Source organism: Globicephala melas, chromosome 1 (genome assembly GCF_963455315.2).
Source record: "Globicephala melas chromosome 1, mGloMel1.2, whole genome shotgun sequence".
NCBI lineage: Eukaryota > Metazoa > Chordata > Mammalia > Artiodactyla > Delphinidae > Globicephala > Globicephala melas.
In genome coordinates, this window is record NC_083314.1 from 15,902,211 (window position 1) to 15,924,612 (window position 22,402).

The 22,402-nt window shown below is 37.6% G+C and overlaps 1 protein-coding gene across 3 annotated transcripts in view; it reads left to right on the top strand.

The window, feature by feature from the left end:
• Positions 1 to 22,402, top strand: part of SPATA17 (spermatogenesis associated 17) — a 190,897-nt gene that overhangs the window by 44,346 nt on the left and 124,149 nt on the right. For all 3 annotated transcript variants that reach the window (XM_030868320.2, XM_060285188.1, XM_060285185.1), the window contains exon 5: positions 6,619 to 6,722. In XM_030868320.2, the coding sequence (XP_030724180.1) occupies positions 6,619 to 6,722 (104 nt within the window). The remainder of the gene's footprint in view (positions 1 to 6,618; positions 6,723 to 22,402) is intronic.

Here is a 22,402-nt window from a genome sequence, read left to right on the forward strand (position 1 = left end):
TGCGATGATATCAGCTGCTGTCAGAACCCACAGTGTGCCTGTACAGAACCCCTGCGACTGATTTGCAGCTAGGCCAGTGACAGTCAATTAATACAGCAGTCAATTGCTCAGTAAATTTTTATCTTAGCTCCTGGGGCCCTGCTCCTCCCGTTTCTCCGTGCGACACATTATTGCCTTTTTGGTCTTTAATTTGAATTTACTCCAGGTTAAGGTTCTGCTTTTCCTCCAGCATCTTGGCTGCTGCTCTGTGGATCTCGTTTAAATTTGGCCCCCCAATTTTTTTTTCAGTTCTCACTCTTTGAACAGCTTTTAGTATCTTATACAAATGTCATGAGTTGATTCATCTACTCAACTTCTTTCTCTCCCTGTTCCGTCTAGATGTACGATTGTGTATCTTTTTACAGCCTGGCGCAGAACTGACCCTCCATTTCTGATGCTACTGAGCATCTACGTAAGCACTTGGGTGTCACTTCAGACCCTCCAAACACAGGGCTTGGAGAATCAGTTTTCTAATACTATAAAGACGAAAGGCAAAATTACTTCATGTGTAGAAAGCCCATTTATAAATATCCACAGGTAGCAAAAAAAAGTGCAGTTTAGTGGAATTATTTCATCCATCCTAAGGTCTTTTACTTGTTCCTTTTCTCCAGTACTTGGATTCGTGGTTCTCGACATTTACGATTTTTTTTTCTTTATGGCTTTTGTTTACTGGCTGACCGCATCCAGGATGAAGCCTATTGTATGGAGTGGCACATGTCTTATATCTAATTCTTCCATTTCTGGGGATACGTCCATTCAGCCTCAACTGTGTCTTTGAGGTCCCCATTTCCCCAATAGAATGGTTCCAGATTCTCATATTTACTACCCAAGCGTGAATGGATATAGCTGGTAGATACCTGAGTATACCTTAGTCAAACCAACCGCCAGTGAGAGCTATATGTCTCTGAGGCATATATGCAAGAACAAGATTGCAATACCACGTAACTCCAAATCTTGGTAAGTCAGGAACATTGGTAAATAATAATGACAACAGTTAGCAATTGCATAGCAGTTACCACTCTCCAGGCACCATTCTAAGTATTTTAAATATTTTAACTATTGTCTGACATGAGCAACTCTCTGAGGTAGGTATCATTATGATTCCAATTTGAAAGATGAGAAAATGGAATCACAGAAAGGTATCTTGCCCAAGGTCACATAGCTAGTAAGTGACAGTGTTAGGAATTGAACCCAAGAGGTCTGGTACCCACATTCCTGTTATTTCTGGTCACATATAGACTTGCCTTTACTTCTAGTCGTCTTCTCCTTTCTTCAGAAATCTGGATGAGAGCAACTACATGAACCCTCGACTGAGCTGTTAGGGAAATTTTATTGCTTACACTCTGGTTTTCTTGGTTGCGTGACCCCATGACCCGGGTAATTCATGAGCATTCTTACTGGTAGTACATTTCACTCAGGGAATTCTAAATTTAGTAATAATTCGTTGAAAACCAAATTGAGACATCCCAATTCAGTGTCACGTGCTTCCCCTTGTAGGCAGAATTGGATGGGGCTTAGGATGAAAAATGTCACCTTATAAATGAATGTTTAAGCTGTGGTCTTCACATATTGCTATTGTTAGCATCCGGATTTGTCATCTATCATAACCTCAGGTAAAACACCGTTCTTGCTACAATTTTAAATGGATTTTTGTACAGGATGTAGCAAACGATGAAAGAGAATCTGTCATTTCTTTCCTGTATGGAGTATAAGGTGCAGATCACATAGATTTTTGTGATCCAAAAATTTGAATTTGGTTGTATTTGAACCTCCGCCCTACCTGTTTTGGACCCTGAAAAATTAGTAGAAAGAAAAGAGGACTTTAACTTTGTTAAAAGTTTAGAAGCCCCACCAAATAGTTACTAGGACTGCTGTTTTTCAACTGTGGATCTCTCCCTTTATAAATTAACTCTTAGAATATACTGGTCTTCAATAAAGTTAACCTAATGAGGATATATAATCTGGCACAGACTTTGGAAGTTAACAAAGGTAAACTCTCTAAGCATTACTGATTCCTTGCAATTCCTTTGAAAAGCCTCCTTTGGGTCATCTCACACATCTAGAATCCTAACTGGAACAATGTCATATGAATGCAGATTTCAAGAAGTGCTAACGTGTAGTATCTTGGAGATCTCTCTTGAAAAATATGTTCCAACAGACTTTTTCCTTTCATTTTCAAAGATCTGTGAGGAATGAAAAATGGTAATAATCTAAAACTTAGAGAGTTTTAAAGAACTGCAGATGTAATTAATTGTTTAAGGTAGAATTTCTTTTACCCTGGAAACCTTGTCCATGTTATTGATCAATCACATGTACTTTCTCAATGGTATTCATGGGTGTCTCAACCAATCCTTTATTGTTGCAGTTATTTTAAATGATTTGACTTGAAATTAGTGCCCCAAGACCTTTTAGTTCAGATAGAAATCCTCACTTAAAGGAAAAAAAGGACTATAATAACAAGAGGACCACTAGAGTAACATATAAACATATATATATATATAACATATATAACATATATATAGGTATGTTTTTGACATGATAATGTAGTGGCATTGAGAATGAAAACTGTGATATTACTAGTTTTAAACACCCTATCTTTGAAAATTTAGTAAACCCACCTTTCTGTGCTCACTGCATAGTCTTCTAGAATGTTGAACATTCTAATAAGTAAAAGTATAATTATGATGTGTCCTATTTATATGCTCTTATATACATTTAGAGCATTAGTCCTGGGAAGGGTATCATCAGTGAATTTGTCTTTCATGTTTTAATTTTAATTTTAGGTGCCAAAACATTTTTTCTCTCTTTTGATAACATTAAGATTACTATGAATTTTGAGGAATAATAATAAACCCAATGGAGAGAAAATCTTTTCTATGAACAGATGGCTTTTGATATATCAAGGTTTTGCCATTTATTTTAGTGCTTAAAATAAACATTATTTATAAGACCACTTACATTTTGATGTTACTTAATGAGGAATATGCATCATTGATTTGACTAGCTTAAGAGGTCATTTAGAACTTGCCCGTTAACAAGCTGTAATCTGCTGAGCACACAATGACTTTGTTTAAAATTATCTATTCAGAGCTGATCAATGACAATAATTGTTTTATACCAATCACTTCTGAAAGTTGCTAATTACTTTGAAGGGCATGAATACTAGCCCGTTTTTGGAAGTCGTAACCCACTCACCTTGAAGTTATCAAAAAGTCATTTTGTTATCAAAAGTCATTTTGCCTCTTGAAAGTACTTTGTTTTAAAAAGAAATTAAGTTTATTCACTAGTACTGGGATATCAGCAGGAAACATAGGCAAAATTTAAGATGTCGTTTGTTCCTATAACAGGAAGTATGGTAGAATCTCAGCTATTTGTATCTTATATCAATTAGATGCTGGTTAAACTGGGCTCCCTATAATGTAAGAAAATGGTGTCTTTTATATTAAAGAGCGTTGCACACACTCTTTCTCTTTATACAGTACATCCCTCAGATGCTTTAGTGGGAAAAGCCTGGGCTTTGGAATAAGACAGAGCTGGGTTTGTGTCCTGGCTCTGTCATTTACTCTTTTACTGGTATTGCTGTGACCTTAATCAAGTTATTAACCTCAGTTTCTTCATTGTTAACATGGAGATCATGCCCTCTTCACAAGGTTACCATGAGGATTAAAGCAGTTAGCCTAATACCCGGCACATTCATGGAGTTCAGTAAATTTTAGATTCTTTACTTCACTGGATGGCGGCATCTTCACCCACTCACACGCCCAGCTTCTTCCAGCTGTTTTCACTCACTCCCCTCTAACAAAGGCATTGAAACGTTGATTATTATACTTCAGTGTGGATGAGTTTTAATTTGTTATCCTAACCATCCCTTAACCTGTTATGAGCTTTAATACCCAGTTGTGAGTACCAGGATTTGTCTTGGAAAGGAATCGTAGCATGCTTTGGGGTAGATGTTTAAGGAGTTGGTGCATTGGAAGACTGTCTGAGAGCTTAATGGTGGACTCTGAGGGTGTGCTTAGTGCTGTTTCTTTAGTTGCTCAGTGTGGAGTGGGAAGGAGCCCATGCCATTGGCCTCTGTTAGTTCCCTTCCGACTGGCACAGATTTTTCAGCCAGTTTCAGAGTTTGCCCTTTCAACTTCTTTTCTCCAAGTGGGCATCTCCACTACTGTGCCATGACCTAATCATAAACCACCATCCTCCATCTTTCCTTCTCAGTACTTCAGCATGCATGTTTTACGTTTTCTGGCACATTTAATCTTATTTTATTTAAAATTCAGTGGTGTTTTCATGTAATAGGTAGTCCATCCCTTAACAGTATGATATCCTAATATTTTCCCATGCTTCCTGAGTCACTTCTATTGCCAATGATGGATTTTCTATCAGTAGTTTTGTTTACAACTGTTCCTGTCTTTAATACAATTAATACTATATATGCAATAAAAGTAAGCTGAAATTCATGTGAAGCCATCCAACCAGCTGTATGACCCAAGGCATTTATTTAAGCTCTCTAAGTGTTAATTTCCTCTTTTATCAAAGAAGGCTAATAATCTCTACTTCAGAATGATACTGTAATGATTAAATTAAATAAGCCAGGAAAATAGTCATTATTCACATGTATAATTTATATATATATATATATACATATTACAATTGTTATTCTTTTTCATTAGGAAAATGGTTTTTGTATCAATTCCTCCTGTCTCTTTGCCAGCCATAATACAGTTTTGGTCAAATTAGAGGGAGGTAGTTTCTAAACTGAGTATAGAACTTTAGAAAAATTAATTTTTCTTTATTTAAATAATTAAGCTCTAAATTAAGATCATTTGAAAAATATTTAGAAAGACACATTCTATAACATCGTTACACTAGCTTGTTATTCTACTTAGTTTTACTTTGCAGAATTAATTTCTCTGATTTAATTTTTCTTATAATAAGAACAGTAAGATAAGTGGTTTTGCATAACTTCAGTTATTTTAGTCATTCTCATACTGGGAGGTTGACTGAAACATTTCTTCAAAGTCTTCACATTTAATATTTCAGATTGTAAAATACCTTTTAAATGGCCATATTTTACAACAGAGAAAAATAAGCGCTCATAATTCAAGTAAAATATTTTTCCTGTTTATTCTTATAGATCCAGCATTCAAGGTTATAAAAATTTTAAACTCAGCATATTTAGTAAAAAAAATCATAGGCTTTTGGGATAAAACCCAACGGACTGAGGCTCATTCTCTTATTAATTACTTTTTCCTATGAAAAAATAAATTTTAAAGATGTGTGTTCCTAGCCTAGCTAACTTTGCAAAACATTGGAAGGACTTCATATCCAGAAAAAGAATCGTTCATAGTATGTGAATAATTCATAAATATATGGAAACTGCTGGAAAATTTTAGAGAATGAAGTTGTCTTTATACAAGGCTAAGTTAACATTTTTTTCAATTTTTTCTATTTCTTCTTCTTCTGCTCCTTTAAAGAAGTTGAGTTTTTTTTGGTTTTCCACAAAATTAGGATCTATACATTATAATTTTTGTTTTGAGTTTTTCTAATAGAGGTTGTATTAGCAAAAATAGAGCTTAAAGAGATTGATTCTTCTTATGATTACTGGGGCTTTTAAGGCATCTAGTAGCCCACTTAAGTATGTTTTCTTAGACACCAACACTCCTCTCCTCTCAAAAAAGAAAAAAAGATACTTTCAACAGAAATATTTGTTCACTGAAAATTGCAGTTCACTTTGTTCACAGTTCTATATTGCAATGGTTTAGAGAATGGGCCCCCTGAGTCCTAATTTGACTCCTGAATCCATCACTAATAGCTGAGTAATTACGGGAAAATTGAATAACTTCTCTTTTCAGCAGTTTTCTCATCTGTAAATATCTCATAGAAATGTTCTAATGATTAAATGCGTACATACAAACAAAACCCTTAGAATAGTGCCTCACACATAATAAGAGCTCAATAAATGTTACCTACTGTTATTATTAAAGAAGTATTAAAATGTCATGATGAAGGTACAAGACAACATTTTGTTTAAAGATTTTGATAGCACTGAATTTAAAAAGCCCATTAAAGGGAGTTCCTTAGCAGTCCAGTGGTTAGGACTCGGTGGTTTCTCTGCCATGGCCCCGGGTTCAATCCCTGGTCAGGGAACTAAGATCCTGTAAGCCTCATGGTGTGGCCAAAAAAAAAAGTTCATTAAAAACATTGATTTCAATGAGATGAAATACAATCTTCAAGCCCGTTGGTTATGAAAAACAAAAAATATGTTTGGTCAGGAAGCAGAAGAGTTAGGAATTGGTAAAGCAAATTTTTGATCTTTCAATAGTTAATTTCACATTTAGTATTTGTAAAACAATGATAAGTATTATAAAAAATTATAGTAACCTATAGTATGTTTTTGTCTTTATAATATTTTATAATCAATCTATGAGTACAACCTATATTTGCAACTGTTATATTAGTGGAAAAGCCTAAGACTTTATTTGATAGGAGTCATCATCATTACCTTGATTTTGAAGAATTATTAATGTTTTCACTAAAAATGTTCACTGGCATATTTCATCTTTTTATTTAATTCAATAGATTCAGAGGCGATGGCGAGGCTATAAGATTCGGAAATACTGCTTTAATTATTTTTATTTGAAGGAGTACCTGAAAGCTGTTTCAGAGACCAATGATGCAGTTAGGTGAGTAGTATAACCACTAGCCTACTCGTCACAATTTTAGAAAGGTTACTCCATAGATGTTGATCATTATCAGACTTAGGAATACTTTCTAAAACTAAGTGATATTTTAGGCAGAAATTTATTGATAAGATAGAGATATCTGATTCTCTTTAACAATTTGAGGCTGTTGTATTTTTAAATATCTTATACTCTTGACTGTAAATTAGATTATTCATGTGTGTCGTAGGCCTACCTTGACACTATGCAAATAGCTTAGTTTCAGTAAAATTGCCTCATTTTGAGATGGATTTATCTGTAAAAGGATTACATAGATGAAGGCTTAAGTATGACAATCCTCAGAACATGTTCATCGGCAAGAACTTGCCTCTCAAAGAAGAAAACATTATGGAACACATTAAAATGGACTGTTTTACTGTCGGTTTTTATTTCTGTAAACACATAGAAAGATAACACCTGGATTTAGGCCTTAGGGCGATGTCTTCTGTAGATTTAAAGTTATTGCAGCACTATTCATTCAGCTTTACCAAAGCTCTATGTACTAAGTTTTCATATTACTTCAAAAATCGCTAGTCTTGGGCTTCCCTGGTGGCACAGTGGTTGAGGGTCTGCCTGCCGATGCAGGGGACACGGGTCCGTGCCCCGGTCCGGGAAGATCCCACATGCCACGGAGCGGCTGGGCCCGTGAGCCATGGCCGCTGAGCCTGCAGGTCCGGAGCCTGTGCTCCGCAACGGGAGAGGCCGCAACAGTGAGAGGCCTGCGTACAGCAAAAAAAAAAAAAAAAAAAAGCTAGTCTTCTCCTCTTGTAATATTGCCCCATTTCAATAAAAAGGAAATAGTGACGAATCATAGTTGACATTTACATAATAGTTTTACTTTCAGTTTTCACATACATTATCTCATTTTACTCTTAACGTTTTTTGAACTAGAGAAAACAATCGACATTGTTAGGACAAAGGTGTTCTCTGAGACCCTAAAATTATATATATATATCATAAGAAATGTCTAAAAACTGACTTCCCCACTTTTAACTTTCTCGCATATGTTGTGTGTATAAAAGAGTCTGGTCTTTGGAGATTGAGTATGGGGAATTTATAAAGTTGATTTCCTTGGAAATAGCAATGAAGATTTGGGGAAGCTGGAATAGGATTTAGTTAATGAGAAAAGTTGGAACACTCAGAAACATGTGGGCCACAGGGGCTGCTATTTAGTTTCTTCCTAAGAAATCCAGAGTTCTCTTGATGGGCTGGCTGGCTGTAAATGGCAGGCTTGAGCTTGTCAGGAGGAAAGAGCTAGTGGAAGATGCAAGAGGGAGAATTTGAGTAGGACTGGGCCTAGTGTGAGGCAAGGGAGACTCTTAAGGCACAGAAGTTAAGGAGGCGCTCACTGCCAGGGTCATGCAGCTGCCGACCCTGCACTTTCCCAGCCTTGAGAGTGTATCCTTAAATTTTACATTTTAGAGGCCTCACTTGCTTCATCCAAGTCCTATGCCTGAATAGGAGAAGGTTCTCAAAGAGACAAACACGTGGAAGGTGGTTTTAGAAAGGCCTGTTTCTTCTGTTCAACAGATATTTCCATTTATCCTTGTTTTGTTCCTGATTTTACTGGGAATATGTCTAGCCACTAGAGAGTCTGGTGTATCTGTGCTGACAATTTGGTTTAGCCTGGTATTCTTTATCATTTTACGGACTTATTCTTTTTACTTCTACCTCTCTTAGAGGTCATATATTTTTCAGGTGTATATTCTCCATCAGTGATTAATTTCCTAATTGTTTACCCCCTCTTTGTTCTTGTATTTATTCCTAGACTGTTTGTAGTTCCTTTGCTATTATTATCATTGTTGTTATTTTTAACTTGGAATGGGGTATTGTAAAAAGACAGTGTTGGGGAAGGGCTAGGGCTGTGCTCTGGGGGTGGTAGGGACATGGTGCATGGAACATGATGGAAGGATTGGCTAGGGATAAATCCAGCAGGGACCATAACATACCAGGGCATTTTAGGCCATATTAAAGCTTGGAGTGGACTTCCTTTTTAAGGAGAGCAGCAACATGATTACATCTATGTTTTGGCATGCATGTTCAATTGCATTTTTCATAATAGTTATATTTAAATAGTCTGGTACATTTAAAAAATATCTATTAGGGTATTAATTTTACTGAAATAAAGTGTTTTCTTCTTTCTCATGGAAGAATATGCAACAGATTTGTTTGGATTGTTTCTTCATGTTTCTTTATCCTATTTTCCATTGAAAATCATTGGAATCCAGACTCTAGTTACCTTTTCCTTCATAACAAATTCCACCCAAAGCAGCTTAAAACAATACACGCTTATTATCTCATCATTTTATCTATCAGGAATCTGGGAGGGCTTTGCTCTGTGCCTGGGCCAAGGTCTCTCATGAGGTTGCCATCTGGCTCTCGGCCAGAGCTGCCGTCTCATATGGAGGCTCGACTGGGGGAAGATCCACTTCTAAGCTCACTCACAGCGGCCTCAATTCCTCCGGCCATTGGCCACTGGCATACCTCAGTTTCTTGCCACGTGGACCTCTCCATAGGACAGCTTATAACATGGAAATTGGCTTCCTTCAGAGCAACTGAACCAGAGAACAGGAGAAAACATCCAAGATGGAAGCCGTATCCTTTTGGTAACCTAATATCAGAAGTGACATCTTATCACTTTTGCTGTATCCTATTCATTTAAAGTAAGAGACTAGGTTCATCCCACACTCAAAGGGGAGGATCACACAAGGGGATGACTTCTGGAGTGGGGATTGTTGGAGGCCACCTTAGAGGATACTTTCCATGTACAGTGACTTGCATATAATATTTGTTCAATAAGCACGTTGATTTTCAGCATTTGCCTAGGACAAAAGTTACTTTACATTAACTTAAGGCAATTTTTTTTAACATCTTTATTGGAGTATGATTGCTTTACAATGGTGTGTTAGTTTCTGCTGTATAACAAAGTGAATCAGCTATACGTATACTTATATCCCCATATCTCCTCCCTCTTGCGTCTCCCTCCCACCCTCCGTATCCCACCCCTCTAGGTGGTCACTAAGCACCGAGCTGATCTCCCTGTGCTATGCGGCTGCTTCCCACTAGCTATCTACCTCACGTTTGGTAGTGTATATATGTCCATGCCTCTCTCTCGCTTTGTCACAGCTCACCCTTCCCCCTCCCCATATCCTCAAGTCCATTCTCTAGTAGGTCTGTGTCTTTATTTCTGTCTTACCCCTCTGTCTTTGGACAGGATAAAATCATTTACAGAAAATAAATTAGTAAAATATATTTTATATCAGAATACGTTTTGCACTAGAATTGTGTTGCACAATTCAAGGCCAGACAACACTGGGCTTATAACTTTAGCTTATCTGCTCCTTCATTAATAGAAATAGTTTATCTATTCTATAGTTAATAGTAAAAAACTATATATATATATATATATATATATATACACACAAGGATATATTCTTTAACCAAGAGTGGACTTATCACAAAGCTAAATGGAATTGATTAATTTAAGGCTGAGTCTGCATTTGGTAGACAAGTTTCTTTGTAATATCTAGCTTGATATGCAAAAATTGCCCCAGGTTATGAATGAGAAAATTATATAATGAAATTAAAAATTAGCTACAGAGTTACAGATTAGTAGCTTTAATAAAACATTATTAGCTTGAAGTGCAGAAAACTGACTTTTTTTTTGGACAGAAATTCAAGCTAAAAGTAATATATTCCCCCAAGTTTAATGCTTCAGTGTAGTTGTTGGTTGTTAATAGTGCATAACAATAGGTCTGTTTTGAGTGTAGATTTGTCATTCATCAAAGCAAATTAGTTTTTCAGCATGTTGATTTTGTGTAGCCCTGGTTTGGCTAGAAAGATTTTTATGGGTATAATTCTTTACCTATCTTTGCATACATCAGCAAAGGTTTTTTTAAAGGATATATTTGTTTATTTTGTTTTTTCTGTAACAGCTTTATTGAGATGTAATTCACATACCATACACTTTATCCATTTAAAATGTATAAGGTTAGCATTGATATATTCACAAAGTTGTACAACCATCGCCACAATCGATTTAAAACATTTTCATCATCATAAAAAGAAATCCTATACCCTTTCCAGTCACTCCCCCACCCCTACCATTCTTCCCATTCCTGCCGAGTCCTAGGCAACCCCTAATCTACTTTCTGTCTCTGTAGATTTGCCTATTCTGGACGTTGCAAATAAATTGAATCTTATAATATGTGGTCTTTTGTGACTGACTTCTTTCCCCTAGCCCGACGTTTTCAAGGTTTATCCATTTTGTAGCATATATTAGTACTATATTCCTTTTTCCTACCAATTAATATTCCATTTTATGGATAAGCCACATGTTATTTATCCATTTACCAGTTGATGAACATTTGAGTTGTTTCTGCTTTTTGACTATTATGAATGATGGTGCTATGAACACTCATGGACAAGTTTTTGTGTGGCCGTATGTTTTTATTTCTCTTGGTTATGTCATGAAAGCTTTAAGCTAACAAATTCAAGAATGAGTGGTCAAGAACACTAACTTTGGACTCAGATCAACGGGGATTAAGATCATGGTTCTGCCACTGTCTAGTTTTGTAACCTTGAAATAGTTACTTAATCTTTCAGAAATTAGGGCTCTTCATCTGTACACTTTGGAGCAGCAGTATTTACTTTGCAGAATTTTTGTGAGGCATGCAGTATAGGAATCATTGAGCATATAATTGACATTCTTCAAATAGCAGCTATTATTATCAAGGACAAGATAGAGAAAAACGGAGCCAATATTTGTAAATATATACCTCCCTATGATATTACAGAATTAACATTCAGTTTTATATGAGGCTATTTTTAATTCAAAGTAAGCAAACAGATATAAAATTTCATGAATTAGGTTGTATATATATATATATGTTTTTAGTTTATAGAAACATTAATCGCCAAGTACAATATAAGTCGTCAGTATTTTGTGACATTAAGCCATGTCTAAAAACTGTCTTTCAGAGAGCTCGAAGGAAAAGCAAAGAATAGAACATAGTACAAAAGTTGGGAAAGAGACAATCAATGAAAACTTAGAGTTTTCTTTTTTAATTTAGAATTCTTTTACCATTTTATGGTAAAGAAGAATATATATCAACATAACACATGCATATTGTTAAATATATTACCTATTAACAAATGTTTCATATTAGATAAAAGAATCGCCTTACCACATTATTTTACCCAGTCCCTAATGGTTATCACTTTCTTCTCTTAGCTATTTCTTCTTCTTCTTTTATTTTTTTATAAATTTATTTATTTTTGGCTGCATTGGGCCTTCATTGCTGCGTGTGGGCTTTCTCTAGTTGTGGCGAGCGGGGGCTACTCTTTGTTGCCGTGCGCGGGCTTCTCGTTGCGGTGACTTATTCTCTTGTTGCAGAGCACGGGCTCTAGGCTCATGGGCTTCAGTAGTTGAGGCATGTGAGCTCAGTAGTTGTGGCTCACGGGCTGTAGAGTGCAGGCTCAGTAGTTGTGATGCACAGGCTTAGTTGCTTTGCAGCATGTGGGATTTTCCCGGACCAGGGCTCGAACCCGTGTCCTCTGCATTGGCAGGCAGATTCTTTACCACTGCACCACCAGGGAAGTCCTGCTATTTCTTCTTGTACTCACTGAATGTTTCTAAACTGTATGCTGATCTGATATTGCCTGATTTTACACCTCAGATCTTTTAAATTAGTTGTATGTAATATGGTAGAGGAGGATTTAACTCTCTTATACTTCTCACCTCCACTTGTATCTCTTTTTAGATGAATCTATATCAGTATTTACATTTTTGTGATTATGGAAGTAGGGTTCTTTACAAAAGCAATTAATGTAGGATGAGTATATTTACTTTATTCCTTTTTTGGTTAATTTCTATCTTCCTTATTTTTTCCTCTTATATGCAAATTATATATGCCATTCATTGTTTTCCAGTTATTCTATCTTAGTAGGAAATCCAATTAAGTCCCCCTTTCCTCTGGAGCATGCCCTGTTTGGCCTCCCCTTCGTCCTGCTCCAAACAAACTGAATTTTCTCTAGACACAATAAAGATGTCTTCTTGAGAAGACATTTCTTAACTTCCTTTCTCCTGGGCTGGACTCACTATTCTGTGGATCTGTGTTACGTTTTCATGATTTATTTCCTTGTTTTTCCTGGAGCAACTGCTATAATAATGATCATGGAAGGCAATTTTTGGAGTCTTTGCTTATTTTAAATGTCTTATTCTATCCTGAAATTTGATTATTAGCTTGGCTGCATATAACATTCTAGGTTGCAAATTATTTTTCCTTAGAATTTTGAAGGAGTTGCTCCCTTATTTTTAACATTCAGAATTGCTAAATATTCACTATTCTGTTTCTCCTCTCTTTGAAAGTGATCTATTTTTTTCCCTTTTTCAATGTGTGTTAATTCAAGTTCACCAAGAAACAGATGCTAAGATGGAATTAGATGTGCAAGAAGTTTATTGGGGGGAAGAAGCAGGACGAAGTGGGGAAAACCTTCAGTCTGTAGCACAAGTCTGACACCTATGAAGAGAGAGAAGGAAGAAAAATTGGGGAAAGACTGGGATTGCAGCACGTTTTCAAGAAAGGCTGATGGCTCGTCCTCAAGCCAAAGTTACCCTTTGGAGGAGTCTGCTGTCTTGCCAAAATGATCCTGTCTTAGTACCCCATCATTCTCAGTCATTGGCTGGAAGTGACCTGGAGAAGGTGTGACCTTGGTATGAACATGTTGGAGAGGATTCAGTGGTACATTTGTAGGTCATTAAAGGATGTTTTGAATTTTTTTCCTGACATTTTTGAAATTTCTCAATTTTATGACTTCTATGACTTTTATTTGCTTCCATTGTTCTGAGCATCAGTGGATACTTTAGTTCTCCAGTATTTTCTTATATTATTTCTGTGATAATTTCCTTGTTTCTATTTTCTATTTTTCTTTATTCTTTTTTTTTTTTTTTTTTTGCTGTATGCGGGCCTCTCTCTGTTGTGGCCTCTCCCGTTGTGGAGCACAGGCTCCGGACGCGCAGGCTCAGTGGCCATGGCTCACGGGCCCAGCTTCTCTGTGGCATGTGGGATCCTCCTGGACCAGGGCACGAACCCATGTCCCCTGCATCAGCAGGCGGACTCTTAACCACTGCGCCACCAGGGAAGCCCTTTTCTTTGTTCTTTTATTGGCTGGATGATGGACCTCCAGAAGTTACGTGGGGAGTCTCTTATACTTTTCTGCCCCTTTCCTTATCCTGGGCCTTTGTCCTCCCATTCTACTTTTGTGAGAGACTTCCTTCCTACCCTTCTACTGAAATTTTTATTTTAGCAATAATTTTTAACTTTCATGAAATATTTCTACTCTTTTGATCATTTCTTTTTTGTATCCTTCTGTTCTATTAATAAAATATCTCATATTTCTCTAAAATACTGGAGCAGAAAGAGTCTTGGCAGGAAGCAGAATCCACCTCAGGATTTATTCCTTAAATAAAGAGAGTTAAATGAAAGGGTAATTGCAGAGATGTGCACAGGGTTAAGGGCTCAGCAAGAGAGGTTTTGGCATCCAGAGACCAGCAACAGTGCGATGTTGCTATTTCTAGGGTAGAAGAGTTAAGGGGAAGGAATAACATTAATGGCTATAGTGAGAACCAAGGAGAAGTGAGAGCCCCCGACCCCTGGCCGTGACCTACACTTGTAGAGGCATTCAGTTATTGCCAGAGGTGTGTGGCATCAAAGAAGAGAGAGGAATGAGGAGGAAATACCCCCAACTTCTTCCTCCTAAATACTAGTGTTCTGTTAGACTAAACCCATCTGTAAAACAATTTGTAGGGCTTGATCCCAGTGCAAGTGTGTAGAATGGATTGGAGGTGTGGCAAATGAAAAATAATCAGCACTGATAATAATTCAAGTTCAGAGGATAACTTTCATTTAGTCTCTGTGATACCGATTTCCTCCAGGGTGGTGTTTTTATTTTTATTTTTTCAATTGGTTATTATCACCTTCCCTTTTAAGTTGGAGCCTTTCCTCACGCAGCTGGTGATCTTCAGCTGTTTGTTTACACATGCACATGAGGAACTGAAATGCCAGTTTGGGTGTGTATGTACATAAGCAGGTTTTGTTGATTGGCAGGCTTCGGTTCCTTTTAAAGTGATTGGACAAGGGAGCTGGCCCCTTTCACTGGGGGGATGCCCAAATGCCAGTATGTGGAAGTCTTTCTTACAGGCTATTTAGTTTCTCCAAAGAAGAAATTTCTGATACTCTGTTGAGGGAGAAGATGCTGTAGCTGCATTTGGGTGAATGGTGAAAAAAGGGAATTGTGCTTCACACCTACAAATTTCCACTCTGGGTCCTATTCCTTTTCTTTCAGTTCCTTCAGAGAACGCACCTTTGATCCCCTCACCTAAGTGATCAAAACCTGGATGCCGCCATTCTCTGCACGTATGTGTTAAAGAAACACACAAAAGTGTGCGGCCATTGTAGCTGTGTAGCCCAAGGTTAAATTGCTAAATTGTGGCAGAACTGAGATGGAATTCTAGATCTTATGACCTCATACATGGTGCTCTTTCCAGTATATTATACTGTTTTAATACTATCTTAATTCATTTCAAAATGAATGAAATGGTAGAAAGATCATAGGAAATAAAAGTTTCTCAGTTGGACTATGTTTGATGCATAGTGTTAAATTCTGGATGTCACTATTTATGATGAATATTGACTCAAAAATCTGCATCCAACGGAAAACGACCAGGAATTTAAGGGACTTAGAAATCATGAAGAGTTGGAATTCTGAGACCGGAAAACAGCAGCCTAAATGAAGGCATGATGTCAGTCTTCAAATTTTAAAGAACTGTCACGCACTACATTTATAAAAAGGGAAAAAATTAAGGCAAATGGGTAGATTTGCGTTCAACATGAAAAATATATTTCCAGTAATTCAGTACTACTCAGTGATAGGCTGACTTGTGAGCTACAAAATATTCCAACAGAAGGATTCATCTAAAGTGTCAGGTAGACCTTTGTGTAGAAAGAATTTCTGCATTTGATGACAAGCTAGGAGATTCCCAATTCTCTTTAAATCAGAGATCATTTGCTTCATATGGTAATAAATATATTTAAAAGAAAACAAATCTATATATTTATTTGCCACAAAACTCAAAGCACTTTGAATTCCATAAAGGCGCTAGGAAAATTTAAAGAAAACTAATCTTATAAGGAATAAGGAATATTCCATATTCCTTATACATATTCCATAAGTATATGGTATTAAACTATCATTTACCATGACCAAGACAGATATGATAATACATGTAAATATTTTATATATACACATTATAATTATGTATTTTAAAATCTAATCTAAAGTTAAAAGTGCTCTAAATTTAACTATTGTGAAATTAAAAAACAATTTGTAATACTAAAAGATAGTTTTGAAATCCCTTGTATATACTCCTGATGCATAAAGGTTGTTTTATATTCCCATAGTTAGAAAAGGTTATCTCAGAGTGGCAACACCCCGACAAATCACTAGTATTGCAGAAGGATGACTAATATATTTATCATTAATATGACCATTATTACAATTTTAGTATTATATTTAAGAGGCCTTGTATTCATCGACATGCTTCCCAGAATGCCCAGTTGGAGAAGTCAAAGTCTATTGACTGCATTTTCAGCTCTTTTTGATCTGGATAGCGCTCATGAAGCAACACATTTATGGAAACAACCTCCAGTCCTAAGAGCCCTAGGCAGCTCTCCCATATTGGCATGAACTGGGCTGCATGCTTGCGTCTCCTTGGTTATGCTGGAATCCATATACCCATGTGCTTAACTGAGCATATTAAACTCTGACTTTCTGTCCTTTGTCCTTTGCTATTACTTTTGTGTGAACAACTTCCAGTTCAACTATGAGAAATCCTCTTAGGTCTTAAAATTTACAGTTCCTCTCTCAGTATTTCCTGTTAAACTGTCAGTGTTTATTCCCAGGGACGATAGTCGCAATCCAGAACTAACAGCCTGCTGTTTCAGAATATTTATTTCAATATTTGTGTTAACTGCTGTCTTCGTAATCTGCTAATTTGCATTTGTTTTCAAGGATAAAGCCAAAAAACAAAACCTTGAGTCATTTCTATAAATATGCATCTAGTTTTTAGGAAACTGAAGATTTGAGCATAGTCTCTCATCCTTATAATGGTTATCTGGGAGACTCCATATGGCCACCCTTATTGTCTTTAAGTAATCTTGCTCTGCCAGGAAATCGTGCAGAGTCAACAAATGCATCAGGCTGATGACACAACTGAAGACCATTGAGATTGCTTAACATTCTGCATCAGGGAAGCACAGCACTAGATTTCTACTTCCTTGGAGTTGAAGACTTTTTAATACATAAAGCTTGCTAGGCAGCACATTTCCAATTGTGCTTTAATTAACAAAGAAATAGAAACATGAAGGAAATCAGCATGTCCTTTCAGACTGGTAGCGTGCGCAGCCCCGCAAAAGCAAAGCTGGAGCTGCTAGAGTGAAAAAATCAGTCAGTAGTGTTGGTATTTGCCCGCCTTTTGCTGTCACATATGGATTCTCCAGAACTTTCATCAACTTCATTTTTAAGTCAGAATTAATATTAAGTGGGAAAATACTAATGGAAACACTAAGAATCTGGAGTATATCTACTCCATCAATATTCAACACATGCTTGATAATAATAGCTTCCTCTTCAGACGCAGGTACAGCGTGGACAAAAATCATCACTGAGTAGTTGCTTACATGGTGCAAACATAAAAGAAATATTTATACAGATTTATCAAAGATTTCTGGCTGTTCATATATCATATCTATGTGTTTTTAGTAAATAGCAATAAGAGAAAGATCAGTATGTAGTAATCAGAAAACTTATAATTAATTAAAAAGCTAAAATTTTATATGGACAAAGTTAAACATTGTAAACAATGACCAGCTCAGTAAATGGACTGCAATCACAGTAACTCATGTTTACTAAGCACCTGTCGTGCATGTGAGGTTTTATATGTTACCTATCACACAGATCCCCTTTGGGGATATATGTTATTGTATTTTAAACATGAAAAGCTAAAATCAGGGTTTCAGTAACTTGGGTAAGTTCACACACCTAAGTAGTGGTGGGTCTGGAGATTTGAACTCAGTCTTCCTTTTTTTAAATCAAAATACACTGCCTCTTTGTACTTTTGAATTATTGCAAGTTGTATCAATTACATTTCAACTGTGACATATAGCATAAGGAGGCTCACTTAAAACCCATTCTGAATTTCTTGTAAATCGCCTCCTTTGCTGTTGGGCCTAGAAAACTAAACACTCACTTTATTAGACTTCCTTGCAGTGGAGGTACCATGTGACTTGGTCAGGGCCAATGAAGTAAAATATTAAAAGTAACCACTTAAAATGGGCATTTGACTATTGGAGGCCATTTGATGTCAGATTAGAAACCATTAGTACGTGGTGTAAGAGATTTTTTCAGATCCCATCTACTCTACCATGTGATAGAGATCATTAGCAATCGAGTCTTTGACATTAATTGAAACAGTAGGTACATTTCAGAATATTGGCGTATGCGCACCCTCTGTGCCTCTTTCAGCAAATTCCTATGAAAAAAATAGGTGAACTTGGACTAATAGTAGCCAACCTACAAGCAGAGATGGAAGGTAACACTGCTTTGCTAAGGGAAGTGCTCTCTGTGTACAGTCTGTATTTGATGAGAATTTTATAATTTGGAAACTTGTGGTATTGAAAAACCCAATTGCTTCTGTACCTCAAACTGAAGTGTTTATAAGCAGTGGCTATGAAGTTTAGGGCCTTAGCTGGAGACAAACCCAGGCCTTGGCAAGTATGTGAGCCCAAGACAAAGGTCAGATTGGGGATGTTATCTTCTCTGATAATGGCTAACTTAATTCAGACCAACCATCCTCATGATGACATCTAAGCATCAAAGAACTATCAACATGGTAAATAATTTAGTGGCCAAAATATAGTAGAAGATGAGAACTCAGAGATGTAAGTCTACACTCAAAGCTGCTCTTGCCTTAAAGGCATCTGCCTATTGGAAAGAACATCTACCTGACTGCAAAAGAACTGTGCTTTTGGCAGTCTTGCAGTATCAGGAGGAAACCAAATTCTAAGTCAGAGCCACCAAGAGTAGGAATTCTGCTTAACTTCCCCCTGTTCTTTCATCCAGAATCCCCAAAAGCTATAACCCTAAAAGAAGTAAGTAACGATGGAAATAAACTAGCAAGATTTGAAGTCAAACTGCCATTTATCTGAGTGATTCAGGGAACCTCAAGTCTTGCACTTGAACTTAGGAGCTCCTAGACTAATAGTGTCCCAGGAACCTGACAGAAGCATATGAAGAGCCTCTCAGAGAGAAGATGCCATAATTCTAGGCCTAAAATTATTCTTACAAATCATTTTTCAAATGCAACATCATGCACAGTGAAAGTACCAGGGATTTAGGAAAGCAAGACACCATGAGTGAGAAGCAGCAAAACAAAAAAAAAAAGATAGTGAAAACAGAATCACAATGCCTTAATATATCAGAATTACCAGGACCAGACTATAAACCAGCCAAACTAAATGTGTAAAGAATAAAATCCAAGCTAGAAAAATTTGTCAGTTTAGCGAACTGCCATCTTCCCACACAGATCTATTGTTTTGGCTGACTGGAAGCACTGTGTTGAAAGATTGAGTAGCAGAGCATAGAAGCCGGTATCTAAGACCGTATGTCCCTAGGCTTGAAAACTATGTCTAGATAAGATCCTTGATTGCGGTTACTTGCTCATGGAACTGACCAGAGGCGAAAAACCCAAACCCCTACTATACTGACAAGGGTATTTGTTGTGAAAGAAATCCCAGCCTGGCCAGCTGCAGCGTAGCTACCCTCAGGTAATCATAAGTCTCCTGAGTTTGCACAGAAAGATCATCCCGTCCAAGGCGCATCTCATACGTGGTCGTGGAAGATGACGGACCAGGAATACTCTGTTTGTCTCCCCAAGAAACCACCTCGAACAGGAGCTGTGTAGCATATTTGATATTCGCTATGGACCAGCAACTGCTGTTTCTTTCCCATTTTTTTCCCTAATGGGGAGTTTCTATTGTGTTTATTTCATTCCTCCTCCACCACTGAGTGCTGGCTGTGTTGTAAGTAGATAATTTTAATATGAAGACTTATTAACTAATAAAAGAGGAGTAACTTTAACAGAGGTAAGATAGCACTCTAAAGAATATGGAAATAGTAAATATCGAGAGAAGTTACCACCTCTAGGCCTAAAGAAGAGTACTGAAAGGAGGAAAGTTTTTGTTTTTTTGTGTGTCTGCACCACGTGGCTTGTGGGATCTTAATTCCCTGACCAGGGATCGAACCTTCACCCCCCACAGTGGAAGCACAGAGTCTGAACCACTGGACTGTCAGGGAAGTCCCCGAAGGAAATTTTTTGGAAGAGCCTCTCCGCACCCGTTAATGATGAGACTCAGACCTCATTGGCGGGGATGTGGCAGCAGCCTACTGGACTGTGGAGTTTTCTGAGATGTCACGGACCAGAGCCGTTTTGCAGCCAGGGTGCCAGCCGAGATGAGCAGGAAGCTGCCCACCGGGGTGCTGGTGGACAGGGACAGATAGCTTACCTGTTGGGGTGACAGCAAAGCTCACTAGAGGTTGGCAACCACTGGATCCCCTGCATATAGCTGACAGCCATGCCATGGAGACAATGAAGCAGGCGTATTGGAACCAGGAAGAGAAACTCCTGCCTTTGCTCTTCCTGGAAATAGCCCTCCAGTACCCTCTATTTTCAGACTAATGCTGTGCTAGCCAGCAAAGGGAAAATGTTTATGGGTCCAGAGCCAATTTTACAAAACAAGCAAAGAATTGTAGACTTCAAGCTGAGAGGGAAAAAATGGATAACTGACAAATGTTGACTTTGCAATGAGGTGGCCTGTGGAAAATTCCTTAGATTTGATCACTCCAACATTTTGCACTCCAACATTGGCAACTTAACTTCTGTTATTGTTTAGTCTTTTCTAAACTTCTTTCAGCTAAGAGTGGAAAGATGACTTAGTTCTGGGTGATGAGATATGCTAGTTCTCCTTCCATTTTTTTTCCCTTTTCCCTGGAATGTGCACAAAATGACTGAGGCTGCAACACCCATCTTACCAGTGATAGGAAAAGGCTATGATGATCACACATCAACATCATTAAATGTATATATATTTATATATAGCTTTAAAATGTGTATATTATAAAAGAACGCTCTTGGTGATAGTCACTGAGTCTATGTAAGAGTATAAGTGTTACTAAAAAGACATTTATATCTAGATTAACAAAATTCATTTATATAAACGAATATGCTTTGAATTGTGAGTTTACCCACTGTTTATTTTACATGGAATCACACTCAGATGTATCATGATATATAACAACTTTTTATTCCTGTAACTTTAATATTCTCTATGAATTCTTTGACTCCATTCCATCCTTCCAGCATTTGGATGGCAGAGGGCAAGAAACTAATAAATATTAGTCCAATTTGGCCCAATAGAGTAATTTAAAGAATCTTTTAATACGTCAGTTTTTCATAATTCCTTGAGTTCCCCCTTGTCTTCTCCACCATGTTTTATGGATGTATAAGGAGCTTGCGTTACCTTGTGGCCCTAGGGGTTAAGAGGGAGCCCTGACTTATATTTAGGTAAACAAAGTGGCTGGTGTCTGCAGCTCTGTGGTTATCAGTCTTGTCACTAGGAGTTCTGCTGGCATCTGCAGCTAAAACCCACCATTTGATGTAACCAGTTGCAGCTTGATTTAGGTCTGGTGGTTTTGCTTAGCTGACCAGACCCTGTATCATCTCTTTCTGTCTCTGTCAGTCTCTCTGAGATCTTCCATATGCTTCAAATGATGCCTTGGCCAAGGCTAGCTACCCTGCAGACTGATTCAAGGTCATCTGTATTTTTGCCATTGTGGTCCTCGTGACTTGACCCCTAGCTCTCAACGTAGATCTTGCTTGTCCCTAAAATGATATACATGAACTTCCTGGTCCTGGTATACAGTATAGGAGCCAAGGAAGACTTACTAGTGCTAAGCAAACCCTTCCTACCTGACCACACTATTTGATCCTCTTCGCTGGCCTGGAGCCATCCCGTATTGTCTTGGGCTGCCTTGCACAGGTGGGATCCTCCCAGGATCCCAAACAGGAGGTAGGAAAACAATACTTGTTTTTTGGCATCCCTCTCAATCTACCAAACCTTCCTCTCTGCCTCCAAGACTTTGGCCTGGAGTTCAGTGGTCAGGGCATAGGTCACTACATTCTGACCTCTCTCCTACAGGCCCTTCTTCCTTCCACAGGCCCCTGGGGTTGGAAGGGACAGACTTGCCACTCTCTCTTCTTCCAGCCTTCCCCGCAGCTCATTTTTTCCTCATTCTAAGGTGGGACCTGCTCTCCCGGAGGGCTGGGTTATCCTCTAATCAGATTAAACATCCCTCCTCATGAAGGAAACAAGAGAGGGGGAAGTATTCTGTCACTACAAGTAACATCTATGTCAATAGGTATAAATTTGTGTCCAAATGTCCAATGCCTATTGTGTGTGCGTATGTATATGATACTTATACCATAATTTCTTTAGGAAAATCTTTTCTTTATTGATGGACATTTACTA